This window comes from Eptatretus burgeri, chromosome 10 (genome assembly GCF_056783735.1).
Source record: "Eptatretus burgeri isolate ZD-2024b chromosome 10, Ebu_testis_v1, whole genome shotgun sequence".
NCBI classification, from domain to species: domain Eukaryota; kingdom Metazoa; phylum Chordata; class Myxini; order Myxiniformes; family Myxinidae; genus Eptatretus; species Eptatretus burgeri.
Window position 1 is genome coordinate 17,213,026 of NC_140970.1, and position 27,520 is coordinate 17,240,545.

The following is a 27,520-nucleotide window of genomic DNA, read 5'->3' on the forward strand; positions in this document are numbered from 1 at the left end:
TTCGGGCAGCGATCTATATTCCGGGCGATCGGTCGGGCCGACTCGACTTGCGGCTCCGTTCAGAGAGGTCGGTTGGCGGCTGACCCCCGGCCAATGACAATATATACATATATATATATATATATATATATATATATATATATATATATGTATATATGAATGTGCATATATATATATATATATATATATATATATATATATATATATATATATATATATATATATATATATATATATATATATATATATATATATATATATATATATATATATATATATATATATATATATATATATATATATATATATATATATATATATATATATATATATATATATATATATATATATATATATATATATATATATATATATATATATATATATATATATATATATATATATATATATATATATATATATATATATATATATATATATATATATATATATATATATATATATATATATATATATATATATATATTTCTAAATATATATATATATATCTTCTTCTTCTTCTTTCGGCTGCTCCCGTTAGGGGTCGCCACAGCGGATCATCCATATGATCCGCATCGTGATTTGGCACATGTTTTACGCCGGATGCCCTTCCTGACGCAACCCTGGTCGCCTCTTACAACACAGGGATATGGTACACCTATTTTAACCAGGGTATACACCGGCCCAGTACACTGGTACTCATTTCGCCGACCTCGGAAGGATGACAGGCTGAGTCAACCCCCTGGTGTATTAATTCAGTGGCCCAACGGGGCTTGAACTCGGGACCTTTTGGATCCCAAGCCGCTGCCCTAACCACTGCGCCAACACCAGGCTCTAAATATATATATATATATATATATATATATATATATATATATATATATATATATATATATATATATATATATATATATATATATATATATATATATATATATATATATATATATATATATATATATATATATTTCTATATATATATAGATGTGTATATATATATATATATATATATATATATATATATATATATATATATATATATATATATATATATATATATTTCTAACTATATATATATATATATATATATATATATATATTTCTATATATATATATTTCTATATATATATATTTCTATAGATATATATATATATATATATATTTAAGCCTGGTGTTGGCTTCGTGGTTAGGGTGGTGGCTTGGGATCCCAGGGTCCTGAGTTCAAGCCCCGTTGGCTGCTGAATTAACACCAGGGGGTTGACTCAGCCTGTCATCCTTCCGAGGTCGGTGAAATGAGTACCAGTGTACTGGTCCCGGTGTAGGCCCCGGTAAGAATAGGTGTACCATATCCCTGTGTGTCGTAAGAGGCGAACAGGGTTGGCGTCAGGAAGGGCATCCGGCCATAAAACATTGCCTCAAGAAAAAGCCCAACCCCTGCATAGCAGGGAAAAATGGCTGTAAAAACGGTCATATATATATTTATACATATATATATATATATATATATATATATATATATATTTCTATACATATTTCTATATATATATATTTATATATATATATATATATATATATATATATATATATATATATATATATATATATATATATATATATATATATATACAGTGGGGAGGACAAGTATTTGATACACTGCCGATTTTGCAGGTTTTCCCACTTACAAAGCACGTAGAGGTCTGTAATTTTTATCTTAGGTACACTCCAACTGTGAAAAACGGAATCTAAAATAAAAATCCTGAAAATCACATTGTATGATTTTTCAATAAATAATTTGCATTTTATTGCATGAAATAAGTATTTGATCACCAACCAACCAGTAAGAATTCCAGCTCTCACAGACCTGTTAGTTTTGTCTTTAAGAAGCCCTCCCATTCTCCACTCATTACCTGTATTAACTGCACCTGCTTGTACTCGTTATCTGCATAAAAGACAGCTGTCCACACTCAATCAATCAGACTCCAACCTCTCCACAATGGGCAAGACCAGAGAGCTGTCTAAGGACATCAGGGACAAAATTGTAGACTTGCACAAGGCTGTGATGGGCTACAGGACAATAGGCAAGCAGCTTGGTGAGAAGGCAACAACTGTTGGCGCAATTATTAGAAAATGGAAGAAGTTCAAGATTACAGTCAATATCCCTCGGTCTGGGGCTCCATGCAAGATCTCACCTCGTGGAGCCTCAATGATCATGAGAAAGGTGAGGGATCAGCCCAGAACTACACGGCAGGACCTGGTCAATGACCTGAAGAGAGCTGGGACCACAGTATCAAAGAAAACCATATGTAACACACGACGCCATCATGGATTAAAATCCTGCAGCGCACGCAAGGTCCCTCTGCTCAAGCCAGCGCATGTCCAGGCCCATCTGAAGTTTGCCAATGACCATCTGGATGATCCAGAGGAGGAATGGGAGAAGGTCATGTGGTCTGATGAGACCAAAATAGAGCTTTTTGGTTTAAACTCCACTTGCCGTGTTTGGAGGAAGAAGAAGGATGAGTACAACCCCAAGAACACCATCCCAACAATGAAGCATGGAGGTGGAAACATCATTCTTTGGGGATGCTTTTCTGCAAAGGGGACAGGACGACTGCACCGTATTGAGGGGAGGATGGATGGGGCCATGTATCGCGAGATCGTGGCCAACAACCTCCTTCCCTCAACAAGAGCATTGAAGATGGGGCATGGCTGGGTCTTCCAGCATGACAACGACCCAAAACACACAGCCAGGGCAACTAAGGAGTGGCTCCGTAAGAAGCATCTCAAGGTCCTGGAGTGGCCTAGCCAGTCTCCAGACCTGAACCCAATAGAAAATCTTTGGAGGGAGCTGAAAGTCTGTGTTGCCCAGCGACAGCCCCGAAACCTGAAGGAGCTGGAGAAGATATGCATGGAGGAGTGGGCCAAAATCCCTGTTGCAGTCTGTGCAAACCTGGTTAAGAACGACAGGAAACATCTGATCTCTGTAATTGCAAACAAAGGTTTCTGTACCAAATATTAATTTCTGTTTTTCTGATGTATCAAATACTTATTTCATGCAATAAAATGCAAATTAATTATTTAAAAATCATACAATGTGATTTTCAGGATTTTTGTTTTAGATTCCGTCTTTCACAGTTGAAGTGTACCAATGATAAAAATTACAGACCTCTATGTGCTTTGTAAGTGGGAAAACCTGCAAAATTGGCAGTTTATCAAATACTTGTTCTCCCCACTATATATATATATATATATATATATATATATATATATATATATATATATATATATATATATATATATATATATATATATATATATATATATATATATATATATATATTTCAACTTTGTATATATATGAAACTTTCTGAATTTCTATATATATATATATATATATATATATATGTATATAGTGTTGTGGTTGACGAAATTCACAAACCACCATTCAGGTCCCTTATGTGAGATATCTCGGTAAGTATATGTGTAGTTAGGCCCAAACCCGTTGTCTAGAGGGAATAAATGTCTTTCAGTCGGGCTGCGACTCTTCAGGATAGCCGTTTTTCTTTTACTATCTTGATTTTGGACCAGCCGCCATTACTACCACCACCAACCACGTCTCAACAGCCGCTTCACAACAACCACCAACCACAACGCCGCTTCACAACAACCACCAACCACAACGCCGCTTCACAACAACAACCACAAACCACAACGCCGCTTCACAACAACAACCACCAACCACAACGCCGCTTCACAACAACAACCACCAACCACAACGCCGCTTCACAACAACAACCACCAACCACAACGCCGCTTCACAACAACAGCTACGACCTTTACCGGCACAACTCGCCACCATCGCATCCACACCATCTCGCGCCACTCGTGGGCACCGATACTGGACTCGTGCAGGGCGCGCACCGAGCAGCGTATTCAAAAACATCACGGACTTTCCGCAGAAAACGGATCAAAAACGACTCACGCCCACTTTTGTTCCGTCCAATCGGTGAGCGAGGGGCGATTTGGCCCCGCCTCCAGGGCGTTGGAGGGCGGTCGCTATATGCAAATACATGGATCAAAAAGCATTCACGCCCACTTTTCCTCGGGCCAATGGGGAGCCAGTGAGAGAGGTGAAGGGTCGGAGGCAGAGGGTCAAGGGTGAAAGAGCGAAGCCACGGGGCTTATATAAACGGCTGCGTTCGTCAGTCAGAGCAGTTCAATGGGCAGTTGTGCGGAGTTCAAGAGAGTCGTCGGTAGAGCTGGAAAGAAGGGGGAGAAGTCAAGAGTGAAGAGTTGGGACGAGCCAAGAGGGGAGACGGAGAGGGCGAGTAGACGGAGCTGTGGAGAGGTGGCGGCGGCGAAGGCGGACGAGGGGGTGCTCGCGTCGGTGCCGGGAGCTGCAGAGGGAGAGGCCAGCAACGCGACCGAGGTGGAGGAGGAGACGCTCGCCGCGGGACCCGAGACAGGGTGATAACCTCCTTCCCCCGAGCATCAGCAACCCCCTCCTGTTTCCCCCCGCGCTGAGATAGTGCGACAAAGGGGGCCCCCTTCCCACCCCCTACCAGACACTGTCCGCGAGGCCCGCGGAGTTGAGGCGCCACCGCCGCTCTGCGTCTCATCATCAGATGGTAGGCCCGACCCGGTCTCGGCCCCAGGCCCGCCTCATCCTTGAGGGTGGTTCTTTTTCTTTTGCATTGGGAATGTGTTGTCGGCGCCGTCTGTGAAGTAAAATTGTATAAGTGTTGCCGTGTGCCCGGTAGTCGGTTAGATCTGCATTGTTGCATTTGCTTTTTGTGTAATATTGTGTTTCTTCTTCTATTACATTTGCTTTTGGTGTAATTGTATATGTGTGCTTTCCGTTCATCGCGAAATAAATGTGCTTATTGTTGAACTGTTTTCCCGCTTCGCTTCGTCTTTTCCTCTATTGAATCTCCATCTTGCTTCACGTAAAGGGTTGGTCGTGGGCTAAAACGCCCAATAATTAATCGAACCGTCGAGGCCGACAAATAACACCGCTCGGTTATCCCGATAGTATGGAACGGGTCGCTTAAAGTGGCCCGTGTCCGAAGTCGACCTGCGGCGAGGTGCGATCGCCCGGTCTACCCTCCGTGTGGGTACTTAGGTAGGTCGAATTTGGCGAGCAACCCTATCCCACGCGGGGGCCGATTGGCACGATCGCGGTGAGACCGAAAGGTCCACCCGTGACTAGTTCCCGGCGTTAGTCCGAGAGGGTCACGACTGGATTGTCCGTCCGGTGGGCGACGTGCCGCGATTCGAGTTACGTGGCCGTCCGCACGCCGGCGGGCGCGAATCCGCAACAATATATATTTCTCTCTCTATATATATACATATATATATATATATATATATATAGTTATATATATATATATATATATATATATATATATATATATATATATATATATATATATATATATATATATTTCTGTATATATGTTGCGGATTCGTGCCCGCGGGCGTGCGAGCGGCCACGTAACTCGAATCGCGGCACGTCGCCGACCGGACGGACAATCCCGTCGTGACCCTCTCGGACTAACGCCGGGAACTAGTCACGGGTGGGCCTTTCGGCCTCACCACGATCGTGCCAATCGGCCCCCCGCGTGGGATAGGGTTGCTCGCCAAATTCGACCTACTTAAGTACCCACACGGAGGGTAGACCGGGCGATCGCACCTCGCCGCAGGTCGACTTCGGACACGGGCCACTTTAAGCGACCCGTTCCGTACTATCGGGATAACCGAGCGGTGTTATCGTCAACCTCGATGGTTCAATTAATTATTGGGCGTTTTTAGCCCACGACCAACCCTTTACGTGAAGTAAGATGGAGATTCAATAAAAGAAAAGACGAAGCGAAACGGGAAAAACAGTTCAACATAAAGCACATTTATTCCGCGGCAAACGGAAAGCACACATATACAATTATACACCAAAAGCAAATGTAAAAGTAGAAGAAGCACAAGAATTCTGCACAAAAAGCAAATGTAACAATGCAGATCCACTACCGACTACCGAGTACACGGCAACACTTATACAGTTTTACTTCACAGACGGCGCCGACAACACATATACTCAAAGGAAAAGAAAAAGGGGCCACCCTCATCTACAAGGGGGCAGACGGGCCTGGGACCGAGACCGCGTCGAGCCTACCCGTCTGGTGATGAGCCGCAAGATGGCGGCGACGCCCCGACTCCGCGGGCCTCGCTGGCACTGCCTGGAATGGGGTGGGAACGGGGCCCCCTTCTCACACTATCTCAGCGCGGGGGGAAACAGGAGGGGGTTGTTAATGCTCGGGGGAATGAGGATATCTCGCTGGCTTGGGTCCCGCGACGAGCGACTCCACCGCGACCTCGGTTGCGTTACCGGCCTCCCCTCTCCGCAGCTCCCCGACTCTGACACGAGCGCCCTCTCGACTGCCTTCGCCGCCGCCACAACTCTCCAACTGTCCCACTCTCCACTCTTCTCAACTCCGTCCAACTGCGATTCAGAAACTCTTTTTCTCTCCCGATTCAGAAACTCCCTTAACAACTGCCTTTTCGGCGAGCGAACGCGGCCCTTTATAGCCCCCGGGGCTTCGCTCCTTCACCTTCGACCCTTCACCTCTGGCTGGCTCCCCATTGGACAGAGGAAAAGTGGGCGTGAATGTTTTTGATCCGCGAATCTGCATATAGCGATTATCCTCCGACGCACCTGGAGGCGGCGCCAAATCGCCCCACGCTCGCTGATAGGACGGAACAGAAGTGGGCATGAATCGTTCTTGATCCGATTTCTCGGAAAGGCTGGTGTTTTTGCACCCACTGCTCGGTGCGCGCCCTGTACGAGTCCAGGATCGGTGCCCACAAGCGGCGCGGTAATGGCGGTGATGCGATGGTTGCGAGAGCGAGATGTGACGGCAAGGGTCGTGGCTGTTGTTGTTAAGCGGCGTTGCGGTTGGTGGTTGTTGTGTGATGGCTGTTGAGACGTGGTTGGTGGTGGTTGTGGTGGTAGTAATGGCGGCTGGTCCAAAATAAAGATAGTAAAAGAAAAACGGCTATCTAAAAGGGTCGCAGCCCGAATGAATGACATTTATTCCCTCTAAACAGAGGGTTTGGGCCTAACTACACATATACTTACAGAGATATCTCACCTACGGGACCTGAATGGTGGTTCGCGAATTTCGTCAACCACAACAATATATATATATATATATATATATATATATATATATATATATATATATATATATATATATATATATATATATATATATATATATATATATATATATATATATATATATATATATATATATATATATATATATATATATATATATATATATATATATATATATATATATTTCTGTATATATATTTAGCCTGGTGTTGGCTTAGTGGTTAGGGTGGCGGCTTGGGATCCCAGGGTCCTGAGTTCAAGCCCCGTTGGCTGCTGAATTAACACCAGGGGGTTGACTCAGCCTGTCATCCTTCCGAGGTCGGCGAAATGAGTGCCAGTGTACTGGTCCCGGTGTATGCCCCGGTTAGAATAGGTGTACCATATCCCTGTGTGTCGTAAGAGGCGACCAGGGTTGGCGTCAGGAAGGGCATCCGGCCATAAAACATTGCCTCAAGAAAAAGCCAAACCCCTGCACAGCAGGGAAAAATGGCTGTAAAAACAGTCATATATATATATATATATATATATATATATTTATATATATATATACATGTATATATATATATATATATATATATATATATATATATATATCTATATATATATATTTATATATATATATATTTAGATATATATATATATATATATATATATATATATATATATATATATATATATATATATATATATATATATATATATATTTCTATATACACACACACACACACAAGCATTTAAAGGCCATTTTCCCCGCTAAAGCAGGGGTTAGCCTATATATTTCTGTATATATTTCTATATATATATATATATATATATATATATTTCTATATATATTTCTATATACAGTGGGACCCGCTTAATAGAATCACGGTTAATAGAATCACCCGTATTATAGAATCAAAATCGTTGAGACCATTTCCATTGTATCTAAATGCACACAATTTTTCCCGTTTATTAGAATCAAAAACCCGCTTAATAGAATCAGCTGCTGGCCATCCACTTCGACAGTTCAGCGCCTACTGGCCGCACAGTTCCAACTTTTGCCTCCATGCGGCTGACGTCACGCTAAAAATAACGCTATGCCACTACAGTGATTTCGGTAGTCATTGTACAGATAGGTAGACGGCTGACAGCTGCAGTCTAAGCACAAGGCATGTCGTCATTTCCACGATGGACAGAAAACGAAAGTGGACGGATCGTTCAAACATTGATAAAGCACAAATCCTGAGGGACTATGACGCTTTGCCCAGAATGAGCCAACGAGAAGCTGCAGACAAGTTGGAAATTAACCAGCCGATCCTATGCAAGATTCTGAAAGATCGAGAGGCCATTCTGAAAGGTCAAGTGGATTCGTCTTCTCAGAAACGCAAGCGAAGCGGCAATGCACCCAATGTCGAATCAGCAATGGTCAAGTGGATTCAAACTTCTAGAGAAAAGGAAGCACCGCTTTCTGGACCTCTGATGCGGGAGAAAGCGGCTCAGTTCGCGGAAAAGTTCAACAACAAGAAGTTCAGTGCGACAAATGGCTGGATTGACCGTTTCAAGAAAAGACATGGAATCGTCCACAAGAAACTTCACGGAGAGGCAGCGGCGGCTGACGTAGGAGGGAGACAACAATGGCTGGACCACGTGTTTCTGGATCTCGTAGAAGGCTTCACGGCTGATGAGATCTGGAATGCTGACGAAACCAGGTTGTATTTTCGGGCCTTACCAGACGGAACGTTCCTCTTCAAGGGAGATCAGCACTGCGGTGGGAAAAAGCCAAAGGAAAGAATCACGGTGCTTTTTTGCTGCTCGATGACTGGTGCTTAGCGTCCTCCTTTCGGTATTGGTAAAAGCAAGAATCCACGGTGTTTCAAAGGCTTCAAAACAATTCCAGTTCGCGACAGAGCCAATTCCTCCGCATGGATGACAGGTTTCCTCTTCACTGAATGGCTCGATGAGTGGAATCGCGAGCTTCGGCGTCATGACCAGAAAGCGTTGCTTCTCATCGACAACTGTCCGGCACATCCCCAATCACTTCAACTGTCGAACATTACTGTGGCATTTCTCCCGCCGAACACAACCTCTGTTCTTCAACCGTTAGATCAGGGAATTATCCGTTCATTCAAAGCTCATTACCGCCGTGTCATGCTACGAAAAGTGCTCACTGAGATTGACAACGAGGATGGAGCAATGACAGTGAGTGACTTGGCGAAAAAGATAACGATCCTCGACGCTATGCTGTTTATGGACGCAGCATGGAATGATGTGAAGACTACCGGCATATTGAACTGCTGGCGCAAAGGAGGAATTTTCATTGGAGCGGCAAGCGAAGGCGAAAGGGTCGAGAGCAATGACGACGACGAGTTAGCCAACCCTCTTCAAATGGATCCCGACCAATGGCAGGACTTCGTCAACATGGACGCCACTCTCCAAACCACAGACGATGATGTCACAGACGAAGCCATCGTTTCGGCAGTCCAACGCGAAATGGGAATTGCTACTGACGCAGACTATGACGCCGACACTAAAGTGGAGGAAGAGGAGGAAGAGGAGATCTCTGTCCCGACCATCAAGGAAATGATGTCTGCAGCTAAGACGATCAGGCTTGGTTTGCTATCACATGGGTTCAGTGACATGGCCTTCCTGCTCAAACTTGACAAGGAGGTCACCGCCATTGCCACAGACTCGTTAAAGCAGGCAACAATCGACAATTTTTTCATTACAGAGTAGGCTCATCAACAAACCTATGTTGTTTTGCTTTGAAAAGTACATATGTACTGTCCGTGTAATTGTTTTATTTTCAGTAGTAAGTTACATTGTTTTGAGCAAGTGTGTCATATAAATCAAACTAAATGCTGAGTATTTGTCTCCGTATGTGTACTCGACATTTGATCCGCTTGATACTCCACAACTCTGGTGAACTCGGATATTAGAATCACCCGCTTATTAGAATCAAATTTGTCCGGCCCAAAGTGATTCTATTAAGCGGGTCCCACTGTATATATATATATATATATATATATATATATATATATATATATATATATATATATATATATATATATATATATATATATATATATATATATATATATATATATATATATATATATATTTCTATATGTATATATTTCTATATATATATTTCTATATATATATTTCTATATATATATATTTCTATATATATATATATATATATATATATATATATATATATATATATATATATATATATATATATATATATATATATATATATATATATACCGTGGTGCCCCCAGAATCCGAACGCCCCATTGTTTGAACAAATTGGAATCCGAACAATTTTTTCGAGAAAATTTTGCCCTAAAAACCGAACACATTTTCAAAAACCGAACACATGTAGCGTTCATGTTTGTTCACGTTCATCTCCCCCGCCTATTCGACCCGCATTTCAAGAAACTGTACACCAAGGCTATGTTCCAGAGATGCTTTGAGGTGACAAACGAGACTGAACTGACCCTCTGAGAGTTTTGGAAGGATTATTATAATATCCTCTATTGCTTAAGAATCATGGACAAAGCACGGAGGGAAGTGTCTCTGAGGACAATGAACTCTGCCTGGAAGAAACTCTGGCCTGAATGAGTTGCATCCAGAGACTTTGAATGCTTCAAAGAACCGCCTGTTGTGCCTGTTATTGTGTCTCGGGGCAAGTCCATGGGCTTGGAGGTGAGTGAAGAGGATGTGGAGGAGTTAGTGGAGGATCACAAAAATGAACTCACCACAGAAGAACTTCAGCACTCCACAAGATGCAGCAAGAAGAATTGGAAGACGAAATTTCTTCAGAGGAGGAAGAGGGAGCTATTGGGAACATTTCCAGTGCTGAAATTCAGGAACTCTGCTCCCTGTGGTCTAAAACACAGGCCATTGTCGAAACGTGGCACCCGAACAGGGCAGTGGTCAACAGGAGCATAAATTTGTTCAATGACAATGTGATTGACCACTTCAGAAAAATTCAGAAAAGTCGCCAACACCAGACAACTTTGGAAAGGTGGTTCTCTAATGCAAGCGAGCCCAGTGAGCCCCAGCCCTCTACAAGTGGTCTTAATGTTAGGGGAATGAAGAGACAAAGAGAGGAAACACCAGAAGCACAGTTGCCTGATGTTATTATGGAAGGTGACTCACCTTCCAAGCAATAAACCCTCTCCCTCCTTCCTCCTCTCCAGCTTCCACATGCAGCATTAGCACTCCTCACTAAGGTAAATGCAGTTTATTTTCATGTTAGTGCATTTATTTCTTGTTTTTATTATTATTACTTGATATTTAGGTCATTTACTCATCTTATTTTACCTGAAACATGGGTAATTTCAGTTGACAGTTTCTTGCAAGTGGGTTTTCTTGGGGCCCAGGAATGGATTAATTTACTTTCCATTATTTCTTATTGGGAAAATGGTTTTGGAATCCGAACTTTTTGCAATCCGAACAGCCTCCTGGAATGAATTAAATTCGGATTCTGGGGGAACCACTGTATATATTTTTGTGTGTATATATTTATATGTATATATATATATATATATATATATATATACATATATATATATATATATATATATATATATATATACATATACATATACATATATATACATATACATATACATATATATATACATATATATATACATATATATATATATATATATATTGTTACGAATTCTGGCCCGCCCGGTGTGCGATCGGCCACGTAACTCGAATCACGACCGTATCGCCCACCGGACGGGCAATTCAGTCGTGACCCTACTGGGACTACCGCCAGAAACCAGTCACGGGTGGGGGTCTAACCCCACCACCACCCAGTCCGCAGTCCACCCGCGCAAGATAGGGTAAATCGTCGAAAGTCGCTATACCTATGGTACTGGCACGGGTAATCTGCCGAGGGATGGGACCACGCCACAAGCCGACTCCGGACACGAACTGCTTAAGCGGTTCGTTCCGTATTACAGGGATAACCAAGCGGAGTTATCATCGGCCTTGACGGTTCCGATTATTTACCGGGATTTTGAAACCCACTCCGAATCCCTTCCGTGATGCAAGATGGAGATTCAATTAAGGGAAAAAGACGCAACGAAACAGGAAACGGTTCACACAATGCACATTTATTTCACACACAAAGACAAGCATGTATTCACAGTCAGCAACAGTTTTCATACAGTCAAAGAAAGAACAAAAGCAAGAATGAAAGCAGGGACTTGCACGGGCACACTTACACAGTTCTACTTTACAAGACTGGCGCCACACACACACATACACCAAAAGCAAAGAAAAGAAAAGTAGTGACTTCCCTGCGCGCGTCGAGTCCTCCTCCCGCGACCTCAGCTCCCAGCTCCTCTGGCGTGGTCGGTGAGCTCGTGCTTTGCGCCGGCACGTGTTGGCCGCTCGACGCCACAGATTGGGTTTCCGGCGTTATCTCAGCGCGGATAAAGGGGGGGGGAAACCGTTGATGCTCGGTGTCGGGAGAGGGGAATGGCAGACGCTCCGTCCCGCCAGCGGGGTCTCGGGACCGCACCGGCAGAAGACCTTGGCACCGACAGAAGACCAGACCAGACCACCAGGCGAGACCAGCCAAGACGAACGACGAGACCAGCTCCAGGACGGAGAGAGCAAACCACCCCTTGTGCGCGCCTTTATAGAACGAGGGAGAGGCATGTATGCAAATTCCCGGATCAAAATGCGTTTGGAGGCGGGGCCACGCCACCCCTTGGTCAGCCATTGGTCAGGCAAAAAAGGGGTGTGAGCCTCTTTTGATCCGCATTTCTGCCAAAACGGAATTCACATACACGTGCTTGGAGGCGGGGCCAAGCCGCCCCACGCTCGCCCATTGGACGGAGGAAAAGGGAGCGTGAAGCTCCCCCGATCCGTTTTCTCCCTCGGAAAGACCGCCATTCGCGCTCGCGGCTCGATGCGTTCAGCACCAATCACCGAACGGGCCCTAGACAGCCTGATGTTCAGTGTTCACAGGTGGTGCGGTTGCTGGTTGTGAAGGAGAAAGGCGAAGGTGGTGGGAGGTTTGCCATGGTGGTTGGGCCGTTGTTGGGCGTCGTTAGAGAATGGCGGGTGAGGCGATGCTTGCGGGGTTGGGTTGTGGAGGTGAAGTGGCGGTTTAGTGGAGTTGTTCGGGGGTATTGTTGATGGTGGCGATTTGGTTGTTGGGGTGGTGTTTGGTCCAAAATAACGACAGCAAAAGAAAAACGGCTAACTGAAGAATCGCAGCCCGAATGGATCACATATATTCCCTCTATACAATGGGTTTGTGCTAACTACACATGAACTTACCGATATATCTCACCTGAGGACCCTTTATGGTGTAATGCGAATTTCCACAACCGTAACTATATATATATATATATATATATATATATATATATATATATATATATATATATATATATATATATATATATATATACATATGGATGTATATATTTATGTATGTGTGTGTGTGTGTGTGTGTGTGTGTGTGTGTGTGTGTGTGTGTGTGTGTGTGTACATATATATATATATATATATATATATATATATATATATATATATATATATATATATATATATATATATATATATATATATATATATATATATATATATATATATATATATATATATATATATATATATATATATATATATATATATATATATATATCTATATATATATATATATACATACATACATGTATTCATACATAGATTATATATATATATATATATATATATATATATATATATATATATATATATATATATATATATATATATATATATATATATATATATATATATATGGTGAATATACTGGTTCTGGCTCACTTTTCCCCATGTAAATGAATGGGGGATTTTCAGCGATTCATATTTTTTTTCCCTAAAAATAAACCCCCTTTTTATCCCAAGGTATATTTATTTGTCTCCCCTTTTAACCTGGGGACACTTTTTTCAAATAATCCATGCAATAAGATAAAGATTTGTTCAAGTACTAAAGTGGTAATGTGATTTGTTAAAGGTGATTCGAAAGAAATATCTGAAACGTCTAACCCTCGGGACACTCTTTATCAAATAACCGATGCATATTGTTTAGCTCACTCATTGAACCTATAAAGATTTGTTCATTCTCAAATTCCTTCAATAGTTTAATTTTCTTTGCACAATAATCCCCATCTAAAATATTGAAAAACAAAACATTTGAATCTTTATATTTTTTAAGATACCCCTTTTGTGCCATTACGAAATGATAAACTTCTCTTAATGCTCTTGTTTGACCACCTCCTGAGCCACATATCATTTTGAGATTATAGTAAATTGTTTTTTCATTGTTCAATTGATAACCATCAAAGTTTTCAGTCCATTCAAGGATATTCATTTTTTTCTTTACATCCTCTAACTTACTACTTTTTAAATTGATTCGCTTATTTGTTTTATTTACCTTTGTTTTAGTTATTTTTTCAATAAGACTTATTTGATATTTTTCACATTCATTATGTTTTCCATTTATATACCAAGACTGAGATTTTCTCCACTCTTTAGTTTGATTAATACTTGGTTTGACCATTTATATATTGCAAAAAAATGCGGCGGTAGCCCTTAAAAAACCCTAACCCATCTTCCCAAAAATTCATAATGTGGTTATTTGTATGAGAGATGAATTAACAAATGTGCCGAAACATACAAAGAATATTATTATGAACTTAGAAGATAATAATGGGAACGGTTCTCATTGGGTTTGTATTTTTAATAGTCAAGACAAATATTATTTTGATAGTTTTGGTCTTCCACCACCTATTGAAGTCATAAAATTCTTACAGAATGGTGTTTATCAAACATTTCAAGTCCAAGAATTAAATTCCAAGTGTTGTGGTCAATTATGTCTATATGTGTTATTTCAACTCAACAAAAATAAAAAAAATTATGATATTATTTTTAATCTAATATAAATGACTTATGTTGGTAAAGATGGTTCTATCTTTGGTGTATCTCAAGAACTGGACATTGATTTATCAAATTATTACACAAAGGCACAGGCTGAACGACATAAATATAATATAACCAAAAATATTAACATGAAAAATGATTATAAATTAAAAAATTATCCAAGCCCGACTGACGCGAATGACTTGGTGAGATTAAGCGATTTATCACAATATATATCCTTAAATAAAATGGCCGTGTATTCCAAAGATACAGAAGTGTTGATATTATCTCCAGGTCATACAGAATTCACAGTTCGAATTAAAATAAATTTTTATAAAGAAGGGCGTATCGTTTGTCTGGGAATAGAACAATGGGGGTATGATATGAATGATTTAGGGTATAATTGGTCATTTAAAATTAACCTCGAAGACCTGGAACAATTAAATCAGTCTCATAAGGAAGAATATTATCCACTTGGTATCGAGAATGAGTTTTGTGGGGCCACGATTCGTAAACAACAAATAAAAGAATTTAATAAGGGTAAATATAATAATGGTTTTGCCCTTGTTTATATCATGAAAACAGAAAAAACAGGATTATATATAATAAGTAAGGAAATACAAAATGATTTAACTATGGGAAGATGGGGAGGTGTTTCGTGCCATAATATTATTCTAACATATATTTCTAATACATTGTTGTATTACTCAGCCTGCCATCCTTCCGAGGTCGGCGAAATGAGCACCAGTTGTACTGGGCCCGGTGTATGCCCCGGTTAGAATAGGTGTACCATATCCCTGTGTGTCGTAAGAGGCGACCAGGGTTGCGTCAGGAAGGGCATCCGGCGTAAAAACCTATGCCAAATCATTATGCGGACAACAAAACGAATTTCCATACCGATCGGTCGAGGCCCGGGTTACCAACGACCGCCACCGGTACCGGTGGTCAGCAGGGTACCAGTGGAAATTGTGCTACTGCTGGGCGAAGGAGGAGAAGGAGACGGGGAAGGCGAGTCCGGAGGCAGTGGGAGAGGGGGAAGGGTAGAAGTGTGGAGGTGAGAGTTGGATCTCTGAATGTTGGGACGATGACTGGCAAAGGGCGAGAGTTGGCTGATATGATGGAGAGAAGAAAGGTGGACATACTGTGTGTACAAGAGACCAAGTGGATGGGGAGTAAGGCGAGGAGCATTGGAGGTGGTTTCAAACTGTTCTACCATGGTGTGGATGGGAGGAGAAATGGTGTCGGGATAATCCTGAAGGAAGATCATGTCAAGAGGGTATTGGAGGTGAGGAGGGTGTCTGACCGAGTGATGAGTGTGAAGTTGGAAATTGAAGGGGTGATGATGAATGTCATCAGTGCATATGCCCCACATATGGGGTGTGAGATGGAATATAAAGAAGATTTCTGGAGTGAGTTAGATGAAGTGGTGGAGAGTGTATCCAAGGATGAAAGAGTGGTGATTGGAGCAGATTTCAATGGACATGTTGGGGAAGGGAATAAAGAGGATGAGGAGGTGATGGGGAGGTACGGTCTCAACAAGAGAAATGTGGAAGGGCAAATGGTGGTAGAGTTTGCAAAAAGAATGGAAATGGCAGTGGTAAACACGTATTTCAAGAAGAAGGAGGAACACAGGGTGACATACAAGAGTGGAGGAAAGTGCACACAGGTGGATTACATCTTAAGTAGGAGATGCAACCTGAAAGAGATTAGTGACTGTAAGGTTGTGGCAGGGGAGAGTGTAGCTCGACAGCATCGATTGGTGGTCTGTAGGATGACTTTAGAGGTGAGGTTGAGGAAGAGAGTGAGGGCTGAACCAAGGACCAGATGGTGGAAGCTGAAGGAGGAAGACTGTTGCGTGAAATTTAGGGAGGAGGTGAGACAGGCGTTGGATGGTGGTAAAGATGGGTGGGATGATTGGGCAACGACAGCAGAAGTTGTGAGGGAGATAGCTAGGAAGGTACTTGGTGTGACATCTGGACAGAGAAAGGAAGATAAGGAGACTTGGTGGTGGAATGAGGAAGTACAGGAAAGTATAAGGAAGAAGGGGTTGGCGAAAAAGAAGTGGGATAGTCAGAGAGATGAAGAAAGTCGGCAGGAGTACAAGGAGTGGCGTCGAAAAGCAAAAAGAGAGGTGGCTAAGGCCAAGGAAAAGGCATATGACGAGCTGTATGAGAAGTTGGATACAAAAGAAGGGGAAAAGGATTTATACCGATTGGCAAGACAGAGGGACCGAGCTGGGAAGGATGTGCTGCAGGTTAGGGTGATAAAGGACGCAAATGGGAATGTGCTGACGAGCGAGGAGAGTGTGTTGAGAAGGTGGATGGAGTACTTTGAGGAGCTGATGAATGAAGAAAATGAGAGAGAGAGAAGGTTGGAAGAGGTGGAGATAGTGAATCTGGAAGTGGGGTGGATCAGTAAGGATGAAGTGAGGACTGCTATGAAGAAGATGAAAAGTGGAAAGGCGGTTGGCCCAGATGGTATACCAGTGGAGGCATGGAAGTGCTTAGGAGAGATGGCAGTGGGGTTGTTAACCAGATTGTTTAATAAAGTCTTGGAAAGTGAGAGGATGCCGGAGGAGTGGAGATTAAGTGTGCTGGTTCCGATTTTCAAGAATAAGGGTGATGTGCAGAGCTGTGGAAATTACAGAGGGATAAAGTTGTTAAGCCACACCATGAAGTTGTGGGAAAGAGTAGTGGAAGCTCGGTTGAGAGGAGAGGTGATGATCTGTGAGCAGCAGTATGGGTTTATGCCAGGAAAGAGCACCACTGATGCGATGTTTGTTTTGAGAATGTTGATGGAGAAGTATAGGGAAGGCCAGAAAGAGTTACATTGTGTGTTTGTGGATTTAGAGAAAGCTTATGATAGGGTGCCAAGAGTAGAGTTGTGGTATTGTATGAGGAAGTCGGGAGTGTTGGAGAAGTATGTGAGGATCGTGCAGGATATGTATGAGGACAGTGTGACAGCGGTGAGGTGTGCGGTAGGAATGACGGACCGGTTTAAGGTTAAAGTGGGATTGCACCAAGGATCGACTCTGAGCCCTTTCCTGTTTGCAATGGTGATGGACAGGTTGACGGACGAGATCAGACTGGAGTCTCCATGGACCCTGATGTTCGCGGATGACATCATGATCTGTAGGGAGAGTAGGGAGCAGGCTGAATCGAGCCTTGAGAGGTGGAGGTACGCACTGGAGAGAAGGGGAATGTTAGTCAGTAGGAGTAAGACGGAGTACATGTGCGTAAATGAGAGGGAGGGTGGTGGTATGGTGCAGTTGAAAGGAGTTGAGGTGGGGAAGGTGGATTGGTTTAAATACTTGGGATCAACTGTCCAAAGTAACGGAGAGTGTGGGAGAGAAGTGAAAAAGAGAGTGCAGGCAGGATGGAGTGGGTGGAGAAGAGTTGCAGGAGTGATTTGTGACAGAAGGGTAGCTGCAAGAGTGAAGGGGAAAGTATACAAGACGGTAGTGAGACCAGCTATGTTGTATGGTTTGGAGGCGGTGGCGCTAACAAAAAGACAGGAAGCAGAGCTGGAGGTGGCAGAGTTAAAGATGCTGCGATTCTCGTTGGGAGTGACGAGGATGGATAGGATAAGAAATGAGTGTATTAGAGGGACAGCGCAGGTAGGACGGTTTGGAGACAAAGTGAGAGAGGCGAGATTGAGATGGTTTGGACATGTGCACAGGAGGGAAATGGAGTATATCGGGAGAAGGATGTTGAAGATGGAGCCGCCAGGCAGGAGGAGAAGAGGAAGGCCAAAGAAGAGGTTCATGGATGCGGTGAGGGCGGACATGCGGGTGGTTGGAGTGTCAATGGAAGATGTGGAGGATAGAGCGAAATGGAGACAGTTGGTCCGCTGTGGCGACCCCTAACGGGAGCAAGCCGAAAGAGGAAGAAGAGATATTTCTAATACATAAATGACAGCAAGAAGGCTTCAAGAAAATTATCATTTCTGTGTCCAAGCATACCTTCAAGAAAAGGGTATTCGGTGTTTTAATAAATATGTTCTACAACATAAGAATGAGGTATTTTCAATAAAAGATTGGCATTATGCTGATGTTGATAAACCGACAACTTTAGATTTAATTAGAATGTTAAATAATGAAAAAATTATAAAGTTAAGAAAAGGTAAGACTCTTTTAGAAATTCAAAAGAAATTTTATTGGTTTCCTGTTGTAAAAAAAAATATTTTGGATACAGGAATAACAAGAAATCCTGATGAATATATGTATGATATTCTATGGGGTGTAAGCGATTCAAGGATAATAAGGGATGAGGAAGGAGTTGAAGAAGACAGGAAAGAGGAGAAAAAGGAGAAGAGAGAGAAGGAGGAGAGGGAGAAGAAAGAGAAGGAGGAAAAGGAGAAGAGAGAGAAGGAGGAGAGGGAGAAGAAAGAGAAGGAGGAAAAAGAGAAGAGAGAGAAGAGAGAGAAGGAGAGGGAGGAGAGAGAGAGGGAGGAAAGAGCGAGACAAAATGAATATCAAAATAAGGAAACCAGTGAGATTAAAAAAAGATTGGTGGTATTACAGAAAATAACTCAACCCACCGAGGAGGAAAACAAAGAATTGACAAGTCTATTTGAAATATTTTCTTCAAGGCTATTGACATCGACAAGATATTCATTTCAATTCAAGTTTTTCATTTTTATTTTTTTTCTTAAATAAATGGAGGAGAGAGTGAAGGCATTTCTAAGGATTCTTTATGTTTTAAAAATTAAGATTCAAATGTGCACGTTGGAAACTAAAAAGGTTTTTGCACTCTGCAGGAATTTTTCACATAAATAAATGAGTTATTGTCTCAAATGTAAAAAGAAAACTAATACTGAAAATATTTCATATATTAAAAGTAAAAATAACAGGGTTATACAAAAAGGTATATGTTCGGTGTGTGGTTCAAAAAAAAATCAATTTATCTCCAAACACAAACGAGGAGATATACAAAAGTTTTTATCAGGAAGTAAATTTAGAACTACTGGAATACCAGGGGAATTACATCTTCCAGGGTATTCTTTCTGTGGTCCAGGCACAAACTTGGATAAAAGATTAGATGAGGCAGACAATCCTAAATCCTGGAGTAAACCCATCAATAGAGTTGATGAAGTGTGCATGAGACACGATATTGATTATGGGAATACCACAACGTTGGAAGAAAAGCATGAAGCCGATAGAGAAATGTTGTATAATTTGTCTCTGATACAAAATCCAACCTTGAGAGAAAAAGTTGATCGGTTCATTGTGAAGAAGATGATCAGTGCTAAATTGAAACTTGGACTTGGAAATTCAAAAACTTATAGGCTCTAATGATGTCATTAAGACTGAAGAGCAATTAGCTGATGAATTACATAAACCAATATTCACAAAGTTTCAGAGAAGGAAAGTTTATTCCAAGGAAGTTGATTATATCTGGTCTGCTGATTTGATTGAACTCAATAATGATAAGGGGTACAAGTATGCTTTAACCGTTATTGATTTGAGGAGTAGATACGCATGGGTTGTACCATTAAAAAACAAAACAGGTAATACTCTTATGTTAGCCTTTCAACAGATATTTAATAAAAGTAAGAGAAAACCTAAAAAATTGTGGACTGATGAGGGTAGAGAGTTTTATAACAAGACATTTATGAATTTTCTAAAAAATAACAGTATTACATTATACAGTACCTTTAATGAAGGGAAGGCAGTTGTTGTTGAACGTTTTAATCGTACCTTAAAAGAGAGACTATATAAAAAATTCACACAACTCGGTTCACAACAATGGTCATCTTTTATTCAGGATATTGTGGATAAGTATAATGACACGATTCACACGTCAACAAATATGAAACCATCAGAAACATTTACAAAATTAAAATATGAAAAAGAGATTAATGTCAGAAAACCTAAGTTCAAAGTTGGTGATATTGTAAGAATATATAGGTGGAAATCTCATTTTGAAAAGGGTTTTACTAAACGATGGACGAACGAACTTTTTAAAATTGTTGATGTAATAGATACGGTTCCTTGGACTTATAAGATATATGATTTGGAAGGGGAAGAGATTTTAGGTTCATTTTATTCACAGGAATTACAAAAGACAAAGATAAATTGAAATTTTTGACTCCGCCCCTTTTTGACTCCGCCCACACAAAACCCACCCACATAAACCCCACCCCACACAAGCTCCACACAAACCCCACCCCACACAAACCCCACACAAACCCCACCACATACAAACCCCCCACAAGCTCCACACACACAAACCCCACACAAGCTCCACCCATATTCATCATTTTCTCATAATTAGTGATTAGTTAATTAGTTCCCCACACACAACATGTTTATTTAATTAAAAAATTATCCACCCATCCACACAAGCTCCACTCATCCACCCATCCACCCATCCATTTATCCACACAAACCTCATCCACATAAGCCTCATCCACATTCACCCCTCCCACATAAACCCTGCCCACACAAGCTCCACCCACATAAACCCTGCCCACACAAACCCCACCCACAGCGAAGCCCCGCTCACATAAACCCCACCCACACAATCCCCGCCCACACAAGCCCCACCCCCTCATCCCCCCTGTGCGCCCCCACCTTTGACCCACCACCTCCCTCATCCCATCCCCACCCTTCCCCACACACACACACATGGGGATGAGAGGATTCCTTCGAGATGAGAGGACGTGATAAGACTTCGTACCACTCATTATAAATGTCTTTCAATTCTCTTCTAAAATCATTGATCTCTTCAATAAGAGTATTCATTTCATGCACCTCGTCGTGATATGTAAACTCAATTTCTTCCAATGACCTGTCAGGGAAAAAATATATATATCAGAATTATCATGATTTAATTATAATCAATTGCTTCATCGTTCAAAGAGGAACCTATACACAGGCTTACCAACTTTGTGTTGAGCTGTTTTGTTCGCGGAAGAAAGATCGCTCATGTCTCAGTTGTAAAAATGAAAATCCCGTCTGGCAGAAACTTTGCCTGGCGAATCACTTATAAAGCAACGATGAGGAGATTGCTTAATCATTGGGTGTGGCCACAGGAAATGACGCTTCGGGAGAGACAGCTTGGAAAATAACTGGGAGATATATTCTCAAATTGTATGAATCATTTTTAAAACATACTTAAAATACCCTAAAATGGTTTTGATTAAACATGTTTTCAGTTCGTGTTCTGAGATAAAATATAAACACGAGACCTTGTCTCACAGAATAGTTTCTATTTTTCACAGCATGACTGTCCAAAAAGACTTCCTCATTCACACAGCACGACCGTGTCAAAAAAAAACACTTCCTCATTTTCATGACACGAACTGAAAACATTTGAAACAAAACTTTTTTTATGGCGTGGTTTATGCACAAAAATGATTTGCAACTTGGGCGGTGGCCAGATGAGATCATGAAGAGAAGTTTATCATTTCGTAATGGCACAAAAGGGGTATCTTGACATTGATATTCTTGACACAAAAGGGATGACAATTGAAGTCACCACATAAGAGGAAGAGAGAGTTTGGATGAGAAGATAGAAGATGGTCCATGTTTTCGGATAGTGAGGTGTAGATGGAGTCATCACTGTTCGGTGGACGGTACAGTACACATATAAACATGAGGTGGGAGTGGAGGGGAAGCCAAAGCCAGAGGTATCTTAAAAAATATAAAGATTCAAATGTTTTGTTTTTCAATATTTTAGATGGGGATTATTGTGCAAAGAAAATTAAACTATTGAAGGAATTTGAGAATGAACAAATATTTATAGGTTCAATGAGTGAGCTAAACAATATGCATCGGTTATTTGATAAAGAGTGTCCCAAGGGTTAGACGTTTCAGATATTTCTTTCGAATCACCTTTAACAAATCTTTATCTTATTGTATGGATTTTTTGAAGAAAAAAAAGTGTCCCCAGGTTAAAAGGGGAGACAAATAAATATACCTTAGGATAAAAAGGGGGTTTATTTTTAGAGAAAAAAAATATGAATCGCTGAAAATCCCCCATTCATTTACATGGGGAAAAGTGAGCCAGAACCAGTATATTCACCCTGCTTATATATATATATATATATATATATATATATATATATATATATATATATATATATATATATATATATATATGTATATGTATATAATATATATGATTATGCAACCAGCAACCACAGGCTGCATACGAATCAACAGCTACTTCCTCTACTATGTGTTCCTACTATATTTTAACACCCATAATTAGGCCCTCCTTTTAGTATCGGCCGGTAAAGATTTTTGCCCATTTTTCCAGGAACCGGCTGACCAGGCTTGACGTTCCATTTAGGATGGAATTAAGAATTTTACCAGCATTCCATTGATAACTTGCCTACTCTTCATGAACGATGCAACAGGATCTTTACAGTCCACCAACTACGGCTAGAAGATGGGCAATCGGTTTAACGTCAATCTGAGGGACGATTTGCATTGTGATGCAACAGGCTACGTGTGAAACAGTAACTTGCCAATTTATAATCAGGCCAAGAATGAAATTCAGACTTATAGACAGCTCAATAGGTAAATGGACTATCTCCATACCATCCTGTCAGACAAGGGTGCCTTCTCAATCAATTTCATAATTCCTCATTTGTGACTTAACCTTTGAATATTTCTAATAAGCTTTTGTGATGTTATTTAGAATTTTGCTTTACATAAAATGTACTTCACCTTCTTTTTTGCTTATGGCATTATTTTGATCTAGTTCACCTGATGCCAGCCGCTGGCAGTTCGACTCACCAATGCCTGGCACACGGCGTACTGTCTCAAATTCAAGCTCTCCTACATCTAGAGGTGAGAACAGGGACATTTTCCACGGACAGTTTGACCTCATAGAATGACTAAAAATTACATTTTCTATTCTGGCAACATCAAAAAGATCTGGATAGTTACTTTTTTTTCTTTTAGATACTACCTTCTTGACTTAACAAACTTAAACAAGTGCCATCATAAGGTAACTTTCTTCTTTTTTGTAATACAGACATGATTGGTCCTGATGTGATTATATTTTGTATATTTTGAGAAATGATTTGCAAAGTTGATAAATTTTCAATCTTCATTCACCATGGACTGTTGGTGCAAGATGATTGCAGAAGAATATTTGCAAGAAGAGATTATTCCATAAATAATCCTCATATTGCATTCACATCTTCCTCCACTGAATCCAACTAGTTACTTGACATATTGCATTATATTTAAAGATAGAGTTTTTCATAGCTGAGCATACATTTCCAATGGTCAAAAATTTAGAAGAAAATGTTGAAACAAGAGAAACAGAAATTGGCACATGTGCAACAGCTTCCTTTACTGCTAAGATAAAGGATGTTCCAAAAGGACCTGGACAATTTTGGTTATTAATATATTTAGCAACACAAATGACACAACAATACCCTTTGTTTTATATGATATAGAAACTCAAAGTTTTTTTTAAATTTCAAGTCTGGTGGTTTAATGTAAAAGAAAGTGGCGACTCCACTGGAGAACGCTCGGTGTGTCAAATGGTTCACCGAGACGAGATCCGACACGCAAGTTCAGCGTAATTTCCGTACAAGGTATGGAATGAATTCGCCATCGCAGACCAGTATCAGGGAGTGGTACAAGAGCTTTCAGGAGACTGGAAGTTGTCAGAAACAGAAAAATACCAGTTGACCAAGTGCATGGATCATTTCCACAAAGTCCCAGAAAATCAATTTGATGCGCATTCATAGAACTGGGACTACCACCACCACTGAACACAGGATTTTGCATAAAAGACAAGCTTTCTGCCAATAAGGTGCAGATTCTGCAGGAACTCAAACCAAATGATGGACCCAAAAAAATTCTGTCGATTCGAGGACGATGAAGATTATCTGAAAATGGTCATGTTCACAGACGGAGCTTGCTTTCATATATCGTGGAATGTCAAGTGGCACAATGTGTGGATCTAGGGCTTCAAAAAACCCCGCAATGTCATTCAACACATGCACGACAGCCCAAATATCAATGGGTATGTGGCTTTCTCCTTGACTGCTTGGTGGTTATGTTTTTCTTTGCGGAGGAGACAGTGACCTCAACAATTTACATTAACATGCTGGAAGGATTCGCCTTCCCACAGATTGAAGACCCGCAACCTGATATCATTTTTCAACAGGAAGGCACTCCCCTTCATGGAGCCTTCGTCATTCGAGTCGTCCCAAATGAAAATTTCCAGGTCGCTGGATTGGCCGAGACAGACCAACCGCCTGGCCCCCACGATCACCAGACATAACCCCCCCCCCCTTGATGTTTTTTTTTTCTGTGGGGGTTTTTCAAAGACGCTATCTATAACACCAAGATGGCAAACCTGCAGGATGTGCATTCTCGAATCACAGCTGCATGCGCACTGGTGGACGCACATGACAAACAGAGCTCACATTGAAGTGTATTGATGATGTACACAAAACTTTAGTTTCTGTATCATATAAACCAAAGGGTGTTATTGCATCATTTGTGGTTCCATATTTATTAACAACCAAAGTTGTCCAGGTCTTTTTGGAACACGCTGTGCATTGACAGTCTTACGAAGGCTAAACATAAGCAAAGAAGTAAGGAATGTCAAGATTAGAAGCCGATATAAGAAGCAAGAGGAAAATAGTATGAGGGGAAAATAGGAATCTGCAGCAGCATTAACCACACGTGGTGGGAAGAAGAAAACCTACGAGTCTGCAGATGGATGAGTTTTATCGGAAGAAGTTGATAAATGCAGACGTAGTTACTCCACAGTAACTCTTCCCCGAAGAGCAATATGAGGATCTGGTGTGCTACGAACTCTCTTGCAGTTGGAGCAAATTGTATGGACATGGACGAAGAAACCGAATGTAGATAACCCTCATCATGATGCGGTCAATGCATGTATGACAGAAAATTCTTGTTTTCTCAGTCGTGTTGAAAAGTATTCCTTATGGTTCATAAATCCTGAGGAATTGTCTGAACAAGCTGAGCAATCTATCGATCAATGACAGTTGATCTCTCTCTATCGAGTGCAGCCTGTGGCTGCTGGTTGCATCATTGGTTGGGACGTGTCTATGCCGCTGATGCCGTGTCCCCCTTCCCAGTCCACTGGTACTCGTTTTGCCGACCTCGGAAGGATGACAGGCTGAGTCAACCTCCTGGTGTATATTAATTCAGCGGCCAACGGGGCTTGAACTCAAGACCCTAGGATCCCAATCCGCCACCCTAACCACGAAGCCAACACCAAGCTTATGACAGTTGATAATACACTGCTGACAGATGAGGCAGAAACCAGAACTTTGAGATCAATAACAGACTGAATTAAAAATCAAATAGATAATCATAAATCCTCACCACATGTGATTACTGTTAGCTATAGTCCGTATTATTGTGTCAGATCAATTTCTTAATCTTAGCGAGGATAATGGCATTTTTATTATTATTATTATTTGTCATCAAGTAAGTACAAATAATGTTACTGATTTAATTCCTCTGCAACAGTCTGTACTCTTTCCACTGCATTGCTTTTTTATGATTACAATTGCACTTAGAGGGATTTGGTGGCACTCTGCTCCTAACGGTAGCATTTTAGTACCACTCTTTTTTTTTTTTTCCAGAAATTTTAACTTCTGCCTTCAGCTGTATTCAATCCCACAACCTTGGGATGCTCGCTTATTGTTCTCACTGTTACCATATACACCACCCTACCATGAGTTTTGTGCTGGACTAGTTTTTTATGTCGAAATTTGCTTTGTCAGGAATCAAATAAAACTAGACATCCCAGAAGCTATACCAATAATCCATTCTGCCTTAATATTGTTGTGGTGTTGTTGTTTTTTTCCTGTTGAGGAAGAATATCTACTACTCAGAATTTTTGAAATCCTTCCATTGTGACAGTATAAACAACACCTATTACTCAGCACAGCATCATTGTGAAAACAATCTTTAACTTTACTGAGGATTTTAAAAATCAAACATACTCGGTGGTGTTAGAGCATCCGCTCTGGGTCTGGAAGGTCAGTGGTTCGAACTCTAGCTGAGTCGTACCAAAGACTTTACAAATGGTACTTTCCTGCTTCCTTGCTTGATGTTCAGCATTTAAAAATGATATATCACGACAAACAACCATCAGTGTGCAATCATAGCAATGCTTTGTGGGCGGAGTGGCCTTCTCCTGCAGTGACGTTCCTTGTAATGGAACTCGTATGATATTATTATTTCCTTGTATTGCTTTAAGATGGCAAAAATGTACTTTCAATGGCAGCATTTTTCCCCTTGAATGAAAGTTAAATATTAGTTGCTATATAAGTTTCTTAATTGCTTTGAATAACTGAGTATTACAAAATAGCTCTAAGGTACTTAAACATTGCAGAAGATAAACTTCACCGTGTGATGCTGCCCTCCTTCCTTATGTTAAAAGATAATTTCAAGATTAAGGAGAAAAAACAACA

General features: G+C 40.9%; 1 protein-coding gene across 41 annotated transcripts in view; it reads left to right on the forward strand.

Moving 5' to 3' along the window:
- Nucleotides 1-27,520, forward strand: part of LOC147018003 (sorbin and SH3 domain-containing protein 1-like) — a 329,576-nt gene that overhangs the window by 224,689 nt on the left and 77,367 nt on the right. For all 41 annotated transcript variants that reach the window (XM_085897162.1, XM_085897163.1, XM_085897184.1 and 38 more), the window contains one exon: nt 23,806-23,894. In XM_085897162.1, coding sequence (XP_085753288.1) covers nt 23,806-23,894 — 89 coding nt within the window. The remainder of the gene's footprint in view (nt 1-23,805; nt 23,895-27,520) is intronic.